General features: G+C 37.7%; 1 protein-coding gene across 4 annotated transcripts in view; it reads left to right on the top strand.

Annotated features, from left to right (window-relative positions):
- Srrm234 (Serine-arginine repetitive matrix 2/3/4) overlaps window positions 1–24150 on the top strand; it is a 114477-nt gene that overhangs the window by 73687 nt on the left and 16640 nt on the right. For all 4 annotated transcript variants that reach the window (XM_065230371.1, XM_065230369.1, XM_065230370.1 and 1 more), the window contains one exon: window positions 17511–17670. In XM_065230371.1, coding sequence (XP_065086443.1) covers window positions 17511–17670 — 160 coding nt within the window. The remainder of the gene's footprint in view (window positions 1–17510; window positions 17671–24150) is intronic.

Raw genomic sequence — 24150 nt, 5'->3', positions numbered from 1 at the left:
CAGTTCCAATGACAGTTACAAGTACAGCTTGGCTGCTTTAAAGCGGTTTTATAAAAAATTAAATATTTTCCTACCAATACAATTCATTTGTATTGGACCGTATACGTTCCAGTAGAAAACTGAAAATTCGGACACGGGCCAATTGATTTTACTCTCGATCTGTAAGTAAAACATCCCGAGCAAAGTCGGTTAACAAAATTAAAGCAAATCGATATTAAAGTTTGCAGGTCCTATCATAATGAAAACTCATTTTGATTTCAAGTGTCGCGACTTTAGTCTGATATCATATTGTGCTTTCATTATGCAATCAAGACATTTTAAATGAAAGGATGTTTGAAATTTAATTTAAGCTCATCTGTCGTTGAAAGAACGATTAGTGTTTATTTGTTTTGTTTAACACATTTGAGATCATTCGTGACTTGCCCGCAGTGAGATTTGAGCTCAAGTCTTTCAGCATGAGAAACATGAATGCTAACGATTTACACCAGGCCCGTATTTAGTTAAACATTATGAATGCAGAATCGGGAATAAAATTGATTTAATGGAAAGCAAGATTCAACAGTGTAAAAGTTTGCTCTCATGTTTGCTGTGTTAACCGTTAAGTCAACCAAAATGAGAGCAACTGGAGTATTGAAAGTAAGTTACGTCATAACATCAAATTTTGGTTTCAATTTGATCTCCAGCTTTGCTCGGGATAACGTCAGACAAAATTCGCAAATTTGTTATGTTCATATCTCTGTCATGTTACGTCCAACTTTCGTTCTCTTTAGATCATTTGAAAGGTATTGAATGGAACAAAGTTACAATATTTTTCAAAATTTACTCTGAAGAATCGTGACTGATTTTCTCAGAATTGGGTTGGCCAAATTTTGAAATAAAAGTAGTTGTTGTTTATTAATTTATTTGATAAGGCTCAAACGAATTAACTTTACAGAGCCGAGGATTCTTGGACACTACACAATACATCTTAAAACTATAGTCAAAAGGTACAACACAATAAACACTTTATCTTCCGCTATCCAAAAAGCCTCCTCCATATGAACTGGAGCCGCTTCCAGTGGTTTTCTTGTATGGCAATTACGCCATCGGGGCGCAGAGCGCTTCCATTGCAGCAATGGACGCAAAACGTGGTCAGCACTCACACACTCATCACGAAACGGTTGCTTTCCAAAGTCGACGACGCATCGACCGAAAGAACTGCTTATGAACAACAATGAGGAGGACCACACAATGGTTGCTGCCGAGAAAACAGACGATCGCGTGGCACACATCGATAGTGGCCTGCTTTTGTCGATAGCCGAGTGAACACTGAAATAAAAGTAATAGTAGAACACTTATGCTATACCATTCATACCATTCAAATAACCTTTGGAGGTCGAAAATTGAACGTAAAATGAGAGATCATTGAACAAAACATATTTGCATGTATAATGAGAGAGAGAAGGATTAGTAATTTCCATTTAATTCCACTACCTTATTTGCTTATCCTTGACAGATACGCGTATTTCGTCTACAATGTGCAGACTTCTTCAGTGTCTTGTACTAATATCGAGTATTAGTACAAGACACTGAAGAAGTCTGCACATTGTAGACGAAATACGCGTATCGGTCAAGGATAAGCAAATAAGGTAGTGGAATTAAATGGAAATTACTAATCCTTCTCTCTCTCTCATTATACAGGTATTCCACTAAGACGCCCACATTCATCAGGATTCATATTTGCAAGGTTTTTTGGGGGTGTCCTTAAACTTATGATCGGTAGTGTATGTGTATAGTACATCACTGGGTGATTACAAACAAGAAAAAACTTGTTTTTCACTAGTCTAATTTTCCAGCTTTCAAGTGGAACGACAATATTATACTCGAATTAAATCCCGACCTCAAATGTCAGGTTGATTTGGTATCGACGTTGGTGTTAACCAATACAATCATTAGCAAACATTTAGCAGATTTTCCAAACAGGGTCGATATTAAAAGGTAATCCGGGTTAGAGTTTGCCGCCATTAATCTACCAAGTTTGGGTGCATGGTTACCAATTTGGAATCTGTTGGTTAGCTCTGAAGAAAGAAATGTGTTCCAAAAGTCTGATGGTATCTTAATTTACAATTTATGGAAAAATAATGATTGAAACATTTTTTACAATGTGATTAAATTTATTTATTACGTTTGAAAACATATATTATCTATGTTCGACTTTTACGGAGGAGAGGGGTGGTCTGGAAACTGTGACGATCCATACAAAATTTTATAGGTTGACAATTTCTCATTTTCGTGCAGCGTTGCCAGTATTCCAGATTTATCTGGATTTTCCAGATATACAGACAGACCACGCATGTTTCCAGATTTTTTAAAAATGTTCCAGATTTTCCCAGATTTTTAACATATTGCTTTAAAAATGTCACTGTAATTGATTAACCCTCTAATAAAAAACATTAAAATCTAAACTTGCTACTTTAATTATTAAAGGCCATCAATGTTGGACATTATTGGAAGTTTAAGGTAATTCTGAAAATAGTTCACAGTGAAGTGTGAGGCGAATTCCTTGTGAAATCAAAGGAGAACTTCAAGCTAATTCTGAGTAGAGTTCCATCCATCTTTGTGGGCTTGGTGGTCGTGCGGCTCACCCGTCGTTCAGGCGTATTGTGAATGCCACGAAGTGAGGGTTCGATTCCCGCTCTAGCCGGTGAAAATTTCCCTACTGGTCTACTGGGTGTGGTGTGTTGTCCGTTGTCTAGTGTTAAATATTCAGTCTGTGCAACCTCTGGTTGAAGACGGTGTCAATTGTCTTGTCAACACTGACGACAATTGCTTGGAGATTTTGTGAATATCGGGAAAATGGATGTAATGCAGGCCTAAATGCTCCTAATTTGGGCCCATACATAAATTTAGAATCGACTAAATTTTCAATAGCGACTAAAAATATCCATTAGTACTGTCCCAACGACGCGTTCATCTAGATAAAATTTATAAAGAGCAGATTTTTAGCGATGGGCCCAATCTTAGATCCATAGGCCAACATTAGAGCCATTTCCCCTACAATCCGGAAGAGAAATCATGTAATTTTTTTTGATGAAACTTAAGGATTATGCTGATACGAATCGTGAGAATAATTTCAATGGAATTTTATCCAATGTTTCTATGGAGATTCATTTTAATAAAATTTTAAGACATTTTAACGGAATTATACGCAATTTCTGGGAGACTTTCAAGGCCATTTTGTTAAAGTTATATAAAGGAGAATCCAGAAAATAAGTATAATGAAATTCTAGGATCATTCCAATGAAACTTGAAAAAAGGGCGAAGATATCCTGTGAAGAGTTCCAAGAAAATTCAAACTAACAAAAAATTTCATGATCTGGGACCCAGGAAAACTAGAAATTCCGAAATTTATAATCACTTCAAGATCCTGGGACTTCAAAAATTGACGCTATCACACTTTCATTTTTGTAATATTATAAAATTATTCATTTTTTTAATATTATAAAATTATTCGTAATGGTCGTGCGAATAGTGGAGTTACCCGTAGCTAACAAGTTATTTTCTTTATATAATTTATTTGAACATGTAATTCATAATCATTCTAGTACTTTAAATACATTCCGGATGATCATATTGACCGATTGTTACGGGAGATTGGCACATCACTTTGATTTCAATAGCATTATGTTAAAATCAGGATTTTTTTTGAGTATTCCAGATTTTTCCAGATTTTATATTTTAACTGTTCCAGATTTTTCTGACAATGACCTGGCAACGCTGTTTCCGTGTGAAATTTTTAATGGATCTTACCTAGGTGAAGTCATCTTTCATTAGAGTACCTCTTGTACTCAGATTTACTCATAGTTACTCTGGCTTACTCTGGTTTGCTGCGAGAACACAAATAACTGGGCATATAGTTTTGGTTCCTGATCGTCTGACAGTCCATCGACGAAAAGAAAGCACAAACGATCCTTTTTCTCTTGTAAATAACAAAAATATTTTTCAAGATGCAATGTTTGAGTGGTAGCCAGAAGATATTTCTAATTAATAATAATAAATTGAAAATTTAGCTGAGCACAAACGTCTTGTAAAATGCTCTGTAACATTAAATCAAGGATGACTTTTCATAGTGATGAATGTGTTTATATAAAAAAAAAAATCAAACGTCGCTTCGACGAAACTCTCAGTACTCCCACGTAAACTAACACCACCTCTCTGGTGGTGCTGTTGGTTTGCGTGGGAGTGGTGAGAGTTTCGGCGAATTTATGATTAAGTTTTAGTTTAAAAAAGCCCTTTCACAATCCATCATCACAAAAAAACTTTTCCTTTTGCAACTAAATGGACCAAAAGAATTTCAAAAAGGACTCCACGTTTAGGTGTTCGCATGAACATGGTGAAACATGATATATCGGAGTTTTCAGGGATTCTAAAGTTTCAATTTAATGACCCAAGGAATCCAGAAAGTCCCAGGAACCATGTGTCTTCTATTGTTGGGGTCTCCCACTTTTTCTTCATGTCTTCCTCAGATTTGACCTCCTTGGGATACTTCCGTGGTGCCTGCTTTATAATAGCCCAGTATTTTTCGATGGGCTTTAGTTCCGATGCGTTGAGGGAGTTCATGTCCTTGGGTACGAAAGTGACCCCCGTTGACTTCGTACCACTCCAGGACAACATTTAAATAGTGGCACGAAGCTAGATCCGGCCAGAAGATCGTAGGGCCCTCGTGTTGCTTCAGCAGAGGAAGCAGACGCTTCTGTAGACACTCCTTGAGGTAGATCTCCCCGTTTACAGTCCCGGTAGTCACGAACGGTGCACTCCGTTTGCCACATGAGCAGATCGCTTGCCAAATCATGTATTTCTTGGCAAACTTTGAAAATTTCTGCTTCCTTACTTCCTTAAACTTGTGCTGGGCGATTTTTAAGCCCGCAACCTCCTAGTTCTTCACTAATACTTGGGCATTCAGAGAATTCTAGGAAAATAATCCTTGTTCATTTGGTTGCTGGTTGTCATGATTTTCAGAAAAAATATCTATAAACAATTCAATTTGCCACTCTAAGTTCGTATAGCCATATTTAAAATTTTATTTTTCGATCAAATCAAACCAAGCTCCCATCCATCTTGGATTCTTAACTTATTCATTTTTATTTGAGATGCTGCAATTTGCAACTGTAGACATGCAGAGCCTCTGATTTGCCAAGGACATGAAGTCTCATAAAGGCTGACTAGGTACACACAAAAAGATCTGTAATTCGTGATGCAATAAGTTTAACAAGTCAATTCATTCCAGTTCGAACGAAACCTCGAACCTTCCTCTTGATGGATGGCCCATCAGCGCCCGCACAGTCACGGAATCAGCGCATTTCTTCCATTTTGCCCGCATTTGCTGGATGTCCGTCGAAGTCGCTGCTTTGAAATTGCGCAGTATTTTTCAATTGGTCGAAATTCCGGGCAATTCGGAGGATCCATTAGCTTGGGGACAAAATTGATCTTGTTGGCAGCATACCACTCCAGAACCACCTTGGAGTAGTGGCAGCTGGCCAAATCGGGCCAAAAGATGACTTTGCCTCTATGCTTGCGGAGGAACGGCAATACATGCTTTTCAAGGCATTCTTGAACCCTTGTGTTTCGTCAAAACACGGTCGTACAAGAGCCTAGCACGCTTTTTGGCCACGGAATTCTGATTCGGATGTGTACTGGCTCTGTACGACTTGTATCCTTGTATTCCCTGGCAAGGATGTTCCGCATCGTTTGAAATTTGGCCACATCTCAGATCGAAAGACCGGGGTTGGCTTTAACGCACCTCATCACCTTGCTGCGCAGCTGACGATCCCTGGTTCCAGTTTTTTCGTAGGTCCGCTGATTCCTTTCCACACTCAGGGTTTCCTTGTAGGTTTTGAGCCCTGGACAAACTGTTGTTTTCGGCATCTTCAGCACTTTAACCAGCTTGGAACCGGACCACTCCGAATTTTCCAGGTGTTTGTGGACAACATTTTGTCTTCTTTCGAGTTCCATTTGACGTTATTTCTGAACGCGATCGACTACTTTGATCAAACTTGCACCAGTTGTTCTCTATAGAAGTGTAAACAAACCACTGTCGATTCCCAACACAAGAGGCGTGCTAGCGGCGCGCGAGGGGCGTACCAATTTACTATTAGTCAACCTTTGCAGCACGTCTTGCCGGGTGATACGGATACATTTATCATGTTAGGCCACACGGAAACAAATACGATTTCATTTTCATGAATAAAAAATCATCAAATGAAAAAACTTGCCATCCCATGAAATCGTAACAATGATTCATGATTTCGTCATGGAAATTCATGCTTTCATAATGCAGTGGAAGCAAGACTGCTACAAGCGTTACACGTACTTGGCAAACCGTGTTCATAAACCGCACTACATAGGTATCTCTTATACGCCTTTAGTCTTCCATCTTATTACTGATAGACTAGTGGTCAAACTACAGGTTTAATGATCTCAAGGTTCTTGGTTCGAATCCAGTCTGATGCTTTATTTTATTCTTTTTACATTTTTTGGTTAAAAGTTAAACACATGAATTTAGCTCATGATTTCAACTCGGATGATTCATGATTTTGGGAATGTTTGCTGCGTTACGGAAAAGTTGCTCATGATATCATGAATATTATTCATGGTGTATTTTCATAACATGAAAACACGCTGTGTTCATGAAATCATGAGTCATTTTTCTCATTTCGGAGATCAGATTTTTTCCCGTGCATCTTCGGATATGGCATTGTTTACCTTATTTCCCTTCAAAGCCAAGTTCTTAGATTCCGCTTATCAGGGTGATTCATGCTGTTGATGAATTCAATTGATTAAATAACGATTTGTATCGAGAATATAATAAAATAATTCTGATTCTCATCCTGCTCTGACACACATTGTTTATTCACACAGTGGTTTTTATTTTTTGCCAGACTACACACTTAGTTTTTTCTATCGAGCTCGGCTGTGCAAATCTCGGCAAAATAAGTTTCACTGAGATCTCAGCGAAAGTGACATTTGATAGCTGAGTCTCGGATAATGCTCAGTAAAACTTATTTTCCCGACATTTGCACAGCCGAGCTCGGTAGAAAAAAACTAAGTGTGTACTTTGATTATTGTTGAGTAATTATGAGTTACTCAAATTTACTCCGAGGAAAAATATTAACTTTGAGTACAGCTGGCTTGCCCCTAGATGCATGTTCATTGTCGTCTGTGTTGTCATATCAATGCACAATGGGCCAGGAATTAAATATAGCAGGAAATAAATAATAATGCTCTGGAATTGCTTCCAATTTAATTGACGCAATCTTCTTGACTTAGTTAGGAATTCGATTTTTTTTACTTCGCACGCTAGAGGTTTGCCGTATTGGGCAAAGTTATAGAACGTAACATTTTATGAAAAATTGCTGAATACATATAAGCTATACATCTTGAAACTACAGAGATATACGATGTTTTGTAAAATTTGTCTGAAATTCACGTACTTTTAACATTTTTCATCGTTCGGTTTTAATCCAGCTAATATTTTCCAGATCAATACTTTTATTTTTAGAATACTAGAAAATAAATATGACATGAAATTTGTAATAAACACCCAAGGGGGTATCAACTCTGCACACCTCAATTTGGCCCGATAGTTTCCACTGTGCCGAAAGCTATGCCAAACGCTGTGCCGAAGCGTGTCAATCAAGTATCCCATGAGTTTGACAACCCTGAAGATTAAATGACTTTTGTGATTGTTTATTTGTGATTGTGCAAGAAAACGAAACGTGATAAAAATAAATTTACATATGTAGGTAACATCTGCTGCAGTCGAAGACTGCACAATAGGGTATCATAAACAGGATGAGCTACCGGTGGCTATGAAGATCGCTCATCCGTGGAGGATGATTTGTATGACGCTAAGTATTTGGTCACCGTGTCTGTGAAATTGACCCATGAAAACCGTGATTTCCGATATTGTCGCTACCGGAAACGACAAGCAATTGTTGTAATCACGTTGGTTGCAAAAGTGGATCACCCTGAGGGTCATCTAGTCATTGCTGTTGCTGGTTATGATCCAGGCGCTGCTATTTATCACCACACTTTAACAACTCTTGCAGGGAATTAGATGAAGTACTGGCTGCAGGAGACATCCGAGCAAAGTCCTATAGGTTTGACTTCTAATCCGGGATACGATCGTCTAGTCTGATGGATTTATTAAATTCATCCTAAAGCGAAAATCAGCGACTGTCAACAAAGTGCGAAACCTTAGGAACGATTGGACAATCGTCAGCAAAAACAGTGATGCCGTTTGTGCCCTAGTGTGCCGTGATGTGTTTTGGAGTCCGCTTTGAGAAGCGTCCGAGAACGGTTGTGTGTTTTTGCTCCGCTGCGTGCTTTTTTTTTTTTAGAGCTCGGGCTATCTTTGTGCTGCCGTGTAGTTTTTCGGTGCTCGCATTTGAATAGTTTTATGTCCCGGACGCGATAATTCTATTTAGAATGATTTGTGCTGATGTTTTTCCCCTGTTGCTTTGGTGCCTGGTGTGCTCTCGCTCCCTTTGTTGACAGTGTGACTCGACCGCGCTGATCTATTATTAGGTTTTTGCGGTGTGCATTGCTTTTGTGCACAGAGTGACATGAAGAAGAAAAGTGATATTTAGTTATTGTGTGTTTGGATTCGCTGGAGGAGGAATTGTTTAAAAATGACTAGAGAAAATTAAGCATCGAGAATGCGCTCCCGGATGTATTGATTTGGTGAGTACGTTCCAGTTGAAGATTGTTCTCTCTAAATATCCCTTTTTTGAATACGTTTCATCAATCAAACATTATTATATGTTGGGTTTGGGGGGGGGGGGCAGCCTAAGGGTTTCAATGGATTTGTAGACTGGACAAGTGTTCGTGGATTTGCCAGTCCCTTGTCACGTGTTGATAGACGTACATCTTGTCGTTTGTCTTCCAAAGGTCTTCAATGAAGTTGATTCACCCAGCTGCAACAAACCATCAGGCAGAACTTTACAACCAGTGAAGTATCTGCAGTCATATGTAATCCTTGCACTGATGGTGGGTTCTATTCACATCACATGTTCCCCTATAAAAAAGTGAATTTGTGTCGCATATATTATAATCTCATCTGATTCTGGATTTTACAGTCAGCTTCACAGGTGTCAACCTCCTGCCCAGGAATAAGGAAAACTTCGTTAAAGTCTCTTATTGTGTTTCCCTTCCGACTGGGGGACTTGTAGACTTCGGGGCAAACTTTCTTTGACGGTGGTGGATTATTCCCTTCGTTCGCCTCCGTATCCGAAACTGGCTACATCTGTTCCAATTCTGCTTCAGCCTCCAAGCGAGCCTTGAACTCTCTTTTTTTCACTCAATTGATACGTTCCCACATTGGGTTTGGCATGGAGAACTCGTCTTGAGAGAGTTTCGCTACCGCGTTTTTTTTCCGGCCAGTGTAGGATTCCAGCTTCTTTCCAACCAGAAAGAATTACGGTTAGGCATGTTTCGCATCTTTCAATTGTTTGTACCACTTTAAATGGCATTTTTTCCGCACTTGAACTTGGACGACACTAGCTGACTCCCTTCCGAAACATTTTGAACTGTCACTTTTCTCCAGGCAACTTTGTCATCATAAAACTGAACGGTACCAAGTCAAGTCAAAATGGATAATAAATAAACAATAAGGTATTCAAATTTACTTTATAAATGCTATAATAAACCATTGTGCAGCGATGATCGAGACGTTTCCGTCGGATAAGATTATTTTGCGGCCGAGTGTCTAGGAAGCTATGGAAACCGAAATGGCTCTTGATTTTGTTTTATGCCCTTATAGTATAAACCACCATCGCACTTTGTGAGTTGCCCCAATAGAACCCTTGCTTTTGGTTTGAATCAGTACAAATTCGTTCTATTATATAAAAAAAAAAAAAGAAGTATACATATTCATTTTCTTCCGAACTAAATAAACCACCATCACACTTTGTGAGTGGCCCCAACAGTATCCTTGCCGTTGGTCTAAATCGGGTCAAATCGGTTCTAATAATTATTTTATATTCAATCAAGTAAACCACCATCACACTTTGTGAGTGGCCCCAACAGCATCCTTGCTGTTGGTTTAAATCGGTTCAAACCGCTTATAATTAATTATTTTGGTCATTGATAAAATAAAATAAACCATCATCACACTTTGTGAGGGGCCCCAACAGTATCCTTATTGTTGGTTTAAATCGGTATACACACATCTAATAATGATCTACATCTCTAGACAGCCGGCTGTTTAGAGCATAAATCGAAAACACTTATAAATAACTACACAAAACAAAAGATCGCATCACTTATCAAGGTGAATCCTGATCCAACGAACCTAACCCACTAACAAAACCTCCTTCCTGTGACTTTTGTGGGATGCAGAGGTAAACACGGTCCCAAAACAACAAAAGTCACACACTAACATTCCTTCCCTCTCCCACCTGATTGCAAGGACGTGGCCGGTGACGTTATTGATCTTTAAAGGTAGGAGTCACTGGAACATGTACACTGAGAATGGCAGGTTACTACCAAGCCCCATTCAGTTGATTCTTTGTACAATTTCACTGGTTCAGATCAATCACGGAGTGCAACTATCGATACGTGCAGTCAGACTAAGCTAAGCTAAGCTAAGCTAGTGTGCCGTGATGTGTTTCGGCACAGTGTGTAGAGTTGATAACCCCTTGTGAACACCTGATTTTCTGAATGATTTTTTCTCAAAAAAGCACAAGTCATAGCAAAATGTTATCAGTTAATTAAAATGAACATCCAATAGACTATTCTTCCTCGAAATATCTCAGAGGTATATTGAGATATATTTGGATTTGAATCAAACAATATATTTTATTTAAACAATCAATAAACTGTTACTAAATGCCAAAAACTCTACGCATACCTACAGGCTAATATATAACATTGTTGATACAGTTATTGGTGACCTCAATACACATCGAAAAAAACAGTGGGGAGAAGGGGGTTTTGATCCGACATAGAAATTTGGACCACCCTAATGTCCATAAAAGACTAATTTGTTTGTGTAGTTAAAATATATTTTCTGATTCAAATCTAAATATCTCAAATGTATCAAAATACACTACCGATCATAAGTTTAAGGACACCCCCAGAAAACCATGCAAATATGTTTTGTTCAATGATCTCTCATTTTACGTTCAATTTTCGATCTCCAAAGGTTATTTGAATGGTATGAATAGTATAGCATAAGTGTTCTACTATTACTTTTATTTCAAAATTTGGCCAACCCAATTCTGAGAAAATCAGTCACGATTCTTCAGAGTAAATTTCGAAAAATATTGTAAATTTGGGTGAACTTTTAGCAGACAAAATTTGAAAATTATATTGAACAATTTACCTATGAGGAAAGTTCCATTAAATACCATTCAAATGATCTAAAGAGAACGAAAATTGGACGTAACATGACAGAGATATGAACATAATAAATTTGTCATGTTTTTTTAGGGGGTGTCCTTAAACTTTTGATCGGGAGTGTATAGCTCTGATGTATATTGAGGAATGATAGTCTATTTGATGTTCATTTTGAATAACTGATAAAATTTCGCGTTCATATGCCATTTTTTGAGAAAATCAGAGTATTTGTAGAGAAAATCATTTTTTTTTTATTACAGGTGAAGTTTATTTTTTAGTACTCTAAAAATAAAAACCTTGTTCTGGAAAATATTGGCTGACCCAAAATCGATCGACTTAAAATGAATATTGACAACTTTTTATTAAAAACGTGAATTTCAGATAAATTTTACTAAACGTCGTATATCTCTGTGGTTTGAAGATGTATAGCTTATATGTCTACAAAATTTTTTTTTATAAAATGTTACGTTCTCCAACTTTGCCGAAGACAGCAAACCTCTAGCGTGCGAAATACAAATTTGAAATCGCTGCGCCATCTTTGCGTCAAAAATTGAACTATCTTTATCAACCAAATCATATTCCAAAATAAGTCAAGAAACTTTGCTCAAGACGTCAACTCAATTGGAAGTAATTCCAGAGCATTATTATTAATTTCCTGCTAGATTTAATTCCTGGCCCACTATGATATGGGGTAGGTAGTGAATTTTTCACCATTTTTGCAACATACCTCTCCACCACATGGTCTTCCCTGCTGGTATAGTTTTCAAAAAGTAGAAAATAGTTTGACTCAACATTAGTCATTTACATTAAAATAATAACATTATGAACGCTAAACCACTACCGCCATCTATTGAGTACACTGTCATGGAAAGTTTTCTCAAAAGATGACGGTAGTGTGTAAAAATCGAAAACAAGGGAAACTAAAGCTTGCTTCAGATAGAATTGGAACAAAAACAGTTGCCTGTATTTTAGTTATTTATTATTGAATTCAAGATCTTTTTTTATACAAATGTAGCGTTTTCTTCATACTTTTAAGAAAAAATACGGATAAAATTATTCGTCACGGTTTCGAAGGAATTCTCGACTTTTTCCTGTAACCTGTAACTCATTAGGCGGCGCACACCTTCTTCGTCCATCGTTTTAGCTATCTTTTATTCCACCAGGTCTTCATCTGATTGATGTCTTTGACAACCTTTCCCTTTGCCTTGAGTCTCCTCTTAATGATTGCCCAGTATTTCTCAATAGGGCGGAACTGGGGGCAGTTGGGTCGGTTAAGGTTTTTCGGAACAAACTGGACCCCTTTCTCTGCATACCATTCTTGAACGACTTTGCTGTAATGACAGCTTGCCAAATCTGGCCAAAACATTACGGGATGGTCGTGGGATCGAATGAACGGCAAAATTCGTTTTTGGAGACACTCTTTTTGGTATAGTTCCGACGTCATTGTCTTATTTGTAACGAAAACTTTCGTTTTTTGCCACAGCTGCAAATGCCCTGCCAAATCATAAATTTTCGTGCAAATTTGTCGGCAAAAACCAATTTAAATTTGGCTGGAACATCCCCCCGAGCCGTTGCCAAGTAAAATTTTTGACCTGGGATTTGCCCGAAGTCAGCCTTGACATAGGTTTCATCGTCCATCAGAAGACACCCGTCGAACTTGGTCAGCACCTGGTCGTATAGCTTCCGCGCACGGATTTTGGCCACACTATTCTGTTTTATGGTCCGATTTGGCTGTTTGCTAGCTCGATACGACTTGATTCCTTGATTCCTTGAGTTCTCCTCACAGTACTATGGGCAGCACCGAAATTTCTGGCCAAATCACGGTCCGACAGATTGGGATTCCTCTTAATCGTCTTCAAAATCTTACCACGCAGTTTCCGGTCGACAGTTCCACTCCGACGGCTTGATGGCTTGGCTTGAGGCTTCCGAATCGTCGTCAATGCTTCCTTATACCGTTTGATAACGCGCCATACGGTATTTCTGGGCAATTTCAGCTGTTTAGCTAGCCTAGATGCAGACCACAATGGATTTTCCAAATAACTGTGCACAATTTTTTCCCTTCTTTCGGCTTCCATGTTGATTGTTTACAAAGTACAGTCGATTTGCGGAATGTCAAAAATACATACGTGAAGCTGACAAAATTCCCGACACGTGGGCGCCAAGAACTTCCAAATCCGTCCACCAGGAGCACCACAATATGAGCAAAAGTTTGTTCCAAATCTAAATGAAGCAAGCTTTATCAACTAATAAAAATTAAAATTGAAATTCGATGAACACCAAGCGAGAGTTGTGTCTATTTGTCTGTGACTCAACTGTAGAAAACTAACAATAAAATCGATGTAGAGAAATACAGGAATCCCCGAATAGAGCGTTGGGTGGTGCAGTCCACCCATCGCTGTCCCCCAACCGATTGAGCTGATTTTGACTAGCACCTATATTATTGACACTATGAACATTAAAAAGGCAGCTCAATTAGTTGAAGCCAGTGTTGAGAAAATTTAAAAAAATCAAATCTCAATCTCTCCCATGATTGCCTGATTTTCGTGGACAAATATAAACAACCAAACATTAGTAGATGATATTACATGATATCGTTGCTCCAAATATTAAGCCAAACACCAAGCCAATCACCAGGTATGATTAACACCAAATTGTAGTGAGTTTGGCAGCAATTTCCCATAATATTTTTTTTTTTTTTTTGTTTATTAATTTATTTGATAAGGCTCAACCGAATTAACTTAACAGAGCCGAGGATTCTTGGTCACTATACAATACGTCTTAAAGCTATAGTCAAAAGGTACAACACAATAAACACTTTATCTTCCGCTATCCAAAAAGCCTCCTCCATCAGAACTGGAGCCGCTTCCAGTAGTTTCATTGTATGGCAAATTGTTGTACGCCAACGAGGGTCAGAGCGCGTCCATTGCAGCAATGGACGCAAAATGTGGTCAGCACTCACACACTCATCACAAAACGGTTGCTTTCCAAAGTCGACGACGCATCGACCGAAAGAACTGCTGATGAAGAACAATGAGGAGGACCACACAATGGTTGCTGCCGAGTAAACAGACGATCGCGTAGCACACATCGAGAGTGGCCTGCTTTTGTCGACAGCCGAGTGAACACTGAATTTCCCATAATAATAACAATAGAATTTGTTAACAGTATAATATGTAAAAAGGCTGAAAGACAATGAACAAAAAGCTTTGTTTTCCCATAGTAATTTCCATATAAACTTCAAATGGTGGTTATCAAATGAGTTAAAACTTTCGGAGGCTAATCAGGACCCAATTTGAAACCGTTTGACCACCGTGGAGCGAAAATTTCAAATTTTGCATCAGTCTAATGACCATCCATCAAGTTGACGAAATAAGTAAAAAGCAACTGGTGAATGTCGTCTTCGGTTGTGATCCATCACCTGGTCATTCCCGACAATCACGGCACTCATTTGTGCTTGTTTTGAAGCAGTTGCTGCTTTGCTTGCTTATGTGAGTGTGATGGTGAGTGAGTCCAACAGCTTCCGTTTAATGTTGCCTACTTTGTTTTGGAACTCACACAGTCGCGCCTGCCGAGACGAACTTGGAATGCGTAGGCATTGTTTTCATTTTCTTCTGTCGTTTCGCATTTTCTCGTGTTCGTACTGCAGAAATCTTCACTGTTTTCGTTGTGCTTTTCATCATCAGCAGCGAGCGTAACGTTTTGCTTGTGAGCAGCGACCATTACTGGTGATTGTTGTTTGCCATGGCTCTACCTCTCATTGCTTGACAAAACGTTCTGTCAGCGAAAGTCGGTTGATGCGTAGACGAGAGTCACGTGAGTGTCATGATATTTTGCATCACTGGCGATATCACAGCTTGTAATTTCATCCGCAGTTGCTTGCTTGTTCATTTTTGTCTACGACAATCAAGCGTGATCCTTGGGCATTGGTGAGGTTTGATTGTTTGATATTTTTCCAGCACTGATTGCAAGTACATAAAATTTTGAGATTTGTGAACGTGGTGCACTGGTAGATTTATGTTAGGGCGACGCCGCTTTGTTAACTTTTCTTTTATTGTCTTGTGAAAAGATAAACGAAGTGAATGAAGCGACGCTTTCGTATGTATACCTTAAAAATCACAATCAGTAAAATCATGCTGGACGTGGTGAGTTGGATTCTCCGTCCAGCCAACACATTTTCTGAATTGGGTTTTTTTAGTTTCCTAGGGCATATTGGTAACTCTGATAGAAGTGCTCAAAGATCAATAAGCTAAGGGCTGTCTCAAAGTTACAGTTGGAACGTCATAACCAAAGTAGAAGAATGATATCTTTACTCCTTGATAGTCGGGCAAAAGAGTACTGCCCTTTGATGACTGTGATTTTCTACAATCCATTATCGAATATTGTTGTCGATTTAAGTTATCCATCTTGGCTCCGACGAATTCGGTTTATTGGTAAACAAACATCCTTTCTCCGAAATCATTGTGCTGGGTTATAATCTTCAATATTTCGTCACAGACCTTCAAAAGATACATACATTGAACTAAATTTAATATTTCGAACATTGAGCAAAGCATATATTCATCAAATATAAATGATATCTATCAGTTCAAGTTTATTTTCCGTTCCTCAATTTTCTGATAAATGACATCGCCAAAAAAAAAACCAACAAATAATTATAATATTCTTGATTACTAACACTCACGTCTATCTACCATTATTCTCGTTGTTATTTAACTTCTTTTGCCCTCAATCGTCAAAATCACTACTAAATCTAAACAAAAATCAAAACCAAACCAAACCAAAAAAATACTCAAAACCACTCAAAATAATCCACGTTCGCAGTCGGTAAGTATGCTGTCAGAGCTAACATTTATAGTTTGTTTCCGCCGCCATGTTTTTCTCATTTCTTCCTTTCGATTCATTTTTTTTTTCTTTCTCTCTCTCTCTCTCAGTTCCGATATGATTGCTTCACCCATCCATTCGTCATTTGTTTCATTGTTGTCAGTCAGTCATCGTTTTTTTTTTCGATTTCGATTGTTTTTTTTTTTATATTCTTTCCTTTCGTGTTCACCTTCATTCCTGATTTCGCGTGAGTCATGTGTGCGTTTTGTGTCGTCGATCGAATCACACATCAGTGCGATTTAATCTCTCTTTCTCTTTCGACTTAATCACGGGATCACTCCCTGGTCGTCCGTGGTTATTTCTGATAGTTTAGTTAAATGTGAGAAAAGTTTTGATTTCTATTCGGTTGTTTTTTTTTCTGTTTCATTTTAGTATCATTTCCGACACGTAATTTGTGCATTCTTTTTGTTTTGTGAACTATCTCTATCTCACTTAAAACCAAATTCCCCTCTCCTCCAAAGTTGCCAACCGCCAAGAAAAGGAAATCTTTCTTATTTTATTCTTTTTTCTCTCCTTTTTCCTAAAGACAGACCAATATTATGATGAATATAAATTTAACATGAAGGAAAGGTAAAATTAACTATTCTTAAACTGCTGCGATTTTTCTCCTACATAAGTAATCAATAACCACTACTACCAGCATTTACTATTTATCGATAGAGAGTGTTCTGTTTCGTGTATCGATCGAAAAGCAAAATTTACTACCATCACTACCAGAACAAAGCAAAATCTAACCAATACTCCTAAAAGAAGCCCCCTGATGAACCGAACAGAATATGTTGACCTTAACTCTAAATTTAACTGTCTCCCGAGTAGATTAGCATCTCTTCTAGTCATAGGAAAACGAATCGAAAATCACATTTTACAACCTTTATTTATGTTTTGCCATTTTCGTTTTATCAATCATCTCTCTTCAAGTCCATTCGACAACCCTCAGAAAAAGAAAAAAAAAAACAGAATACAGCAAGTAATGCAATAACTGCGAACAGCACAGCCTACTTTTCGATTTTGTCATTTACCTTAAAAAACAAAACCAAAAAAAAAAAAAGATCAAAGTTGCAGCTCAAATCTCTTTCTCCATATTGCAAGAGAGATCCATTTTTGATAGTGATTTATTTTTAAATCTTCCCCCTTGACCGGAAAGGTACCCTCCACTAACTGGACGTTTCCACCGTTTGTTCTTATTTTATTTCCGATACACCTTTTTTTGGTTTGGTCGAACTTTTGCGACGCTGCCCTATGGACCTATGCAGATCGAAGAAGAAGCACTCGAAGCGTTCGCACCACCGGGATGGCAGCGAAGCGCCCTCGGATTCGGACTCGGACTCGGACAACAGCTCCGGAGCGGAGGATTCGCACTCGGACCACGACGGAGGTGGCAAACGCCGCAAACGGGCTTCCCGGAAAGACAAGGTAGGTCATGGAATGTCCTCGGTTCATTAGCGAATGATCACGTACCTCTAGTACCAATGTATGCTAATTTACAATTTTTTGGTTTTTCGGTTTAGTGAAGGAACAAGTTTTTTTTTTCGGTGAACCCTGTAATAGGGTTTGCTTCCTTCTTTTTTTTCCGTATTCAAATTTGATAAAAGAAAAATATGAATTACGCATCAAATAAGGCTTCCTTCAAGCGTACGTTAGATAAGCATCGAGCGGTGCTCGTCGAATTTCTGTGTGTTTCATATCGTTTCACAGTTCCATAAATCACTGAATTCATAAAATGTTGTATGTACATTTATTTCGACAGCTTGCGCAAGCCCCAGATGTTTCCGTTAACCTATTTCATTAACTACCTACTTACTTTTTTTTTTTTGTATATTTATCAACGTCTTTTCTTGCCAAATCATTTAAACGCGGAACTCTCTCGCATTAGAAGTGAAATTTGTAGAACTGTCCAAGGTACCGTTTTTTCGTACTTCATTTGAAACGAATGTAATCGAAAACTGCTAATTCGGAATGTTCGATTCGGTTATTAAAATGAAGTAGATTATGTTTTCGTGAATTAGTTTCATTAGCTCTTCCGTTATTGGTTGCTTCAATTTGAGTTGCTCATATCGAGAAAACCTTTTGATTTTACAGACTAACATTGTGTCACAAAACTGTCTAACATCCAAACCTACATACTCAAGCAAGATTACAAACATTGAATACTGCCCAAGTAACATTTTAAGTTTTATGAATTAATACAAAGCTACTATAAAACAACATTCATAAAACTCTGGTCAAGGCTACTGTGTCATTGATGCATCCACCAAAACCTTATTAAGACTAGAATCTGTCTAGTTGGCCCATCCTGGAGAAGGTTCTGAAGGGTATATTTTCGAAGCTCTTCAAGATTGATTTACTGCAAAAAGGTTGTATGACAAACGTGTTGAGAACCATTTGAAACCCGTATTTAGGCTACAATAAAAGCTATTTGACATCAATAAAAACCTTTTTCAAGCCATTTTCCCTAGCCGCTTGCTGAATCCACTAGAAAAATCATCAATCGAGATAGAAAAGGATTATAAAATACCATCTGATCTTACCAATATAATTGAAATATAAACTGATCATATAAAAAGCCTTTTCAATTTCAAAATTTATTAAAATTGTTCTTATAAAGTGGCCAAGTTAAAGGTGCCATATTGAATCTTATGTGAAATGTACTTGAAAGCATCGAAAAAAATAAGTCCGCCCTCGGAAAACGTTGATCTCACTTATTAATTTTAATCGAGAAGAAAAATTAATTATTCTTTAGATTGATCATTAAGCTCAGCCGAGGTATGTTTTATGATTATCGTGTTTCAAATATCTGCTCATTCCTAAATTGACCAAAATAAAGTTATATCCATGGAAATACACATTGAAAACGAAGTTTGTAAAAATCAAACTAAATAATTGTAATATGGCGGGGGCTTGAAAGTTGGTTTTCATTGGCCATTTGTGATAAAGTTGTTTTGTTTTAATTTCATAAGGTTTTAAAATAGCTTTTATGAAGAAAACTTCCTGACTGAATTGTATTTATCTAAAGCCATTTTGCTTGATCCTATCCCGTTCAGATTTATGGCAGCATTTATGGAGGCAAAGTTGCCTGCAAAAAGTTAAACGCCAAAGTTTGTTTATCTTTCGATAGTTGCGTTGTTCGATCATTGCAACGAGGTTTTACTTCAGCGTTCTTCCAGGGGATTTTCTCCCGCTGAATTGGAAGCAGTTACTAAGGAAGTGTGCGGAACTGTTTTGCAACATTTCGCATATATCGCAACGCAACAACAACAGCTGGAAGCTCAATCGTTCCCGTAAAATATCCCCTTCTTCCGGATGATTCCCGAAGTGCCCCATCAAACGATGCAGTTGAAATTAAGTACGTTTGAATGAAATTTCGAACCTTTCGCTGAATAAAATGACTGCTATGAATCGGAAACCAGCCAATCTCCACTTACTGACAGTTTCAACGGTTTGCTGTAGGTACAAATGCAAATAATTTCGTTCGTCCGATCTGGAGAAGGATGGTTTGTTTTTAGACTGTTTCATAAAGGAGACGGTCAACACCGGTCAGAACGTGATGCAAACGCCAGATGCTCAGTCGTTGCTGAAATTGACTTCCCTTCGGTCGTTAACATCGCTTGAATGTTTCATCCTACTTTGTATTCTCTTCGAGATTTCCTTTTCATAAATATTGCTTTTATTCACTATGAGGATCCACCTTTTGAGTTCAATGTGGAAACATAGTAATTGGGGAATTTATGGTACACTTTAACAAGTCTAAACAACAACAATATATGCTTTTTGCTCTCATTTAAAACCTAATTGTTTTATGGTTGCTTTTATAATGAAGTTTATGATTGATTTACAGAACAGTTTTATGGATGTATTGGGGGCCTCCCTTAGCTCAGTCGGTAAAGGCGCAGCTACAAAGCAAGACCATACTGGAGGTGGCTGGGTTCAATTCCCGGTCCGTTCTTGGAATTTTTCGGGTTGGAAAATTTCTCGACTTCCCTGGGCATAGAAGTATGAATGGACTTGCCACACAATTATACCAATGCCAAAATGGTACAGGCATCGAAAGCTCTCAATTAATAACTGTGGAAGTGCATCTAGAACACTAAGTTGAGAGCACACAATAAGCTAATATGCGATATGCAATAAGTTTGAAATGCGAAGAAGAAGAAGAAGAAGAAGAAAGCTGCTTTAAATTTATTTCTTAAACAACTTTCTAGACAGACTATAAAAGGTTTTTAAAACAGTAATAAGCTGAATTACTAACCAGAAATGTTTTACACTTTGAAATGCTGTATTTAAACTAAATGGATTGTTTACTTCCGTTATAAAACCATCATAAATCAGAGTGGATGCCAAGTAGCTGCTGACTTGCAGGGCTGGTAGCAGGTCACTTTTTAGTGACTTGGTCACTATTTTCAAGCCAGTCACTAAAAAGTCTCTTTTTTCATCAAAAGGTCACTAAAGTCACTATTCCTTAAAATTTAGTCACTAAAGTCACTTTTTTACTACCAATGTTGAGAAAATACTTCAAAAACTCACATCAAATCACAGATTGATTTAGTAAAAAATGTGTGTTGATTTAGTAAAAAATGTGTGTCATTAAAAATGCGTGTAAATTCTGACGGACAAGAAAAGTTGCGAACAAACGGAAATGTTAACTGTAAAATTGATGTTGACGAAATCACTAATATTTTTATTTGTTTGATCTCGAATTGGTTATAGACCTATCACAAATTGTAAGAGGTTTCGCAGGTTGTAATTTTCTCAATTTGGTTGTGTTAGAGATCTCGAATTTTTAGGCCCAAAAAATGGTCCAAAACCAAGGGGTAGGTCACTCCGCACACCAATCCTGGGTCATCTTTTTGTCAGTGTGCCACAGGTGTGCCGATTGTGCCGGTCATAAAGCAAGCTGCGATTGTTTGTAAAATACCCATCCCGGCAACCCGGTATTCCTGACACCTTGAATGTTTTGTTTGAAATCGTAGGGGTAAATCGGATTGAGGATTATGCGGGAAGTGGCGGGTGTGCAAAATTTTGGTGTTTTGTGTTCATAAATAGGATAATAAAAGTTCTGTGTTTTAGGGTTTTATAATGCCCTCAAAGGTAGAACAGAACCCTAGCCTTTCATGATGTGAAAAGCAACGGTCTATTAGCGGTCGGAAAGAGTTGGAACCGGTGGGGAACATGGTTCAAGATCGACTATAGAGGATGATGAATAGACTTCTGTAGTTTGTTTGGTGTGAGTTGCAGCATTATTTGAATTAAGGGTATTAATGAGGTCTAATTAACTGCCTCTGTCTCTTGAGCCCACCCTACATTTCGTATTTAGATCTATATTTTAACTGCTGGTCTGAGTTCCTCTGGTATATTCAATTAGAGGATGTTACTGAATATACAGTTAAGGGGGTAGTACACTTTGAACGTCCAAAAAGTAATGCATTTTCGTTAATTTTTTTAAGCAATAACACACTCAGGGAGGGCAAATATGTTATAACCCATTTATTAGTCATCCTTCGAACTACAATTTGTATTTTTTTGAACTCGATTGGCGTCTCCCCGTGGCCGGTGCACCAGGTCGCGCGGGCGTCCTCGCGCAGAAGTCGGAAAACGGCGTGGGAAAATACTCCTTTCCATGTGATCCTGGAACATAAATCGAACAAAAATCCTGATAGTAATGAAATTTGGGTTAGAAATACGTATTCCGATTTTTTTTTTAAATAAATTTTTTCAAAAGTTGTGGCCTTAGGAAAAAAAAGTCCATTTTTTCACCCTAAAAATGCTTACAAAATCGTGGATTAAAAATCCATTTTTGACAAAATCGAAAATGTGGATACGTATTTCTAAGCAGAATTTAATTCTGAACAAGAAAACCTAGGCGATATCCAAATTTGATGATAACTGGTTAGAGTTATTTCCCACGCCAGTTTGAAAAACCCCGTTTCGAGATAAACGCGTTTAAAGATAAAATTGCTCTCTCAGTGCGCCGGTACATGTTTTAGGAAATCGCTTCGTAAAGCGGTAAGGAATATTCTGGCGGACTTGGAGTCTTTTCTAAATTAAAGTATATATCCCAAGGAACATTAAGCCAAAAAAATGCATTTTTTTTTTGAAAAATCAAAGTGTATTTCCCCCTTAAACATCAAATAATGTTGTGAACAACTTCAATGACAGTTGTCTAGCAGTGCTTCCATTTTATTTAAAATGATCCAATGCCTACGAAATTGTGCCGAAGATGTGCCAATGGATGTGCCCAAGCTGTGCCGAATCTAGTTTCGGCACAATGTGCTGAGTGACTTACCCCTTTGTCCAAAACTCTAAAATGCATCCCTAAATCCCTAATTTTTCACGATCGAGATTTTTAGACTTAGACGCATTCAAATTTTGTTTTATGTCCGTGATCTTTCCATCTGGGATAATTTTCTTCGATCCACAGTAACGAGAGGTTTTTGAAAACTGCGATCTAGAAAAGTTGTCTATGTCCCACAGTTATGAATTTGTTTCCTTGTGTTACAGAAGATTCTCTTCTTGGAAGGAATGGAGACGACCAGTGCGTTATAGCGACTACAAATAGGAGAACGATTTTTCTAATTAAAATACTAATCGCTTATCGCATCGCTTCATCAATATCCTAGATATTTAAAATTGACTGTCTTAATAAAATTGTCAAAATTTGTCTAAATCTTTGAATTTGAACATTTTTCTCTGTGCCTCAATTTTGCGATCTAATAATCAATGTGTGCTTTCGATGCTAATATCAACTTAGTAAATAGTTTGTTTAAAAAAAAGCTTATTTAATTCATATTATTTTTTTGAGGATAATGGGATCCATAAACCGTTTGTTTTATTTTTTAGAAACATGAAAAATGCGGGTTTGTGAGTTTATAAAATTTCTCGAAGTGGCAATCGAAATCAATGGAAGATTGAAACCATATATTTCTGACCAATAAATGTCACTATTGGTCACTTTTTTATTGTTTAAAAGTCACTATTTGGTCACTATTTTCGTTATTTTAGTCACTAAAGTCACTACTATTAAATCACATCCTCACTACCAGCCCTGGACTTGTTACTTGGGTGTTTATTACGTTGACACTGCACAGTTGCCCAAGTGAACCCGGTAGCGCGGCCAAAACCTCCGTGGGTAAGAATTCTACAGATTTTCATTAACCTTTCGTTACTTGCGCCAACTTTTGTAACATGAGTACTCGTGCGTTGTACTTTGTACAACAGTGTGAGTTTTCCATTGCCATTTTGCTGCCTAACTACCAATCGATCTTAAGACCAAAAACAAACAAAAAGTGGTTTGTTGACAATGCCAAAATAATCGTTTTGGCCAAGTTTGGTTCAAATCGGTGACATCGACCACAGGGTGTGAATACACTTGAGCTGGAATGTCCCACTTGTATACTAGCGCCACATGGTGAGACAATATGGAACTACTGCCCACAATCGAAACATTTTTTTTTTAGTTTTTGAAAATAAATATTTTTTACTTTTTATAAAATAGGGGAATTGGCTCTACTGTTGGCGAAAAGATTGGGCCCATCGATAAAAATCTCCTGTTCTTCAATTTTTCTTAGAACAATGTATCATCCGGACAATACAATAGAATATGTTTGGCTGCAAATGAAAAATTAACAAAAAATGCTTTCAGTCCGCATCGTGCTCTATTTGCTTTTTGCTGAAGAAAGTGTTACTACTACCTAAAGCTACAACAAATTAAACAGTACTTTTCAGTGCTCAATATACCTGCAAATGTTCTACCTTGTTTGACTCTTGTCACATAACATATGTGGAACAGCGTGCAAAATAACTTACTAAAAGTTGGCCCCTTTTTTGTGTTGCCTCAGTGGTATAGTTGACCATCGATCTGTCAAAATAAAATTGTCGGGATATCAACACTGTGCGTTC

This window comes from Ochlerotatus camptorhynchus, unplaced genomic scaffold (genome assembly GCF_037179485.1).
Source record: "Ochlerotatus camptorhynchus isolate MF236.1 unplaced genomic scaffold, CSIRO-AGI_Acam_v1.1 ptg000330l, whole genome shotgun sequence".
NCBI classification, from domain to species: domain Eukaryota; kingdom Metazoa; phylum Arthropoda; class Insecta; order Diptera; family Culicidae; genus Ochlerotatus; species Ochlerotatus camptorhynchus.
This window is presented reverse-complemented; position numbering and strand designations above follow the sequence as displayed.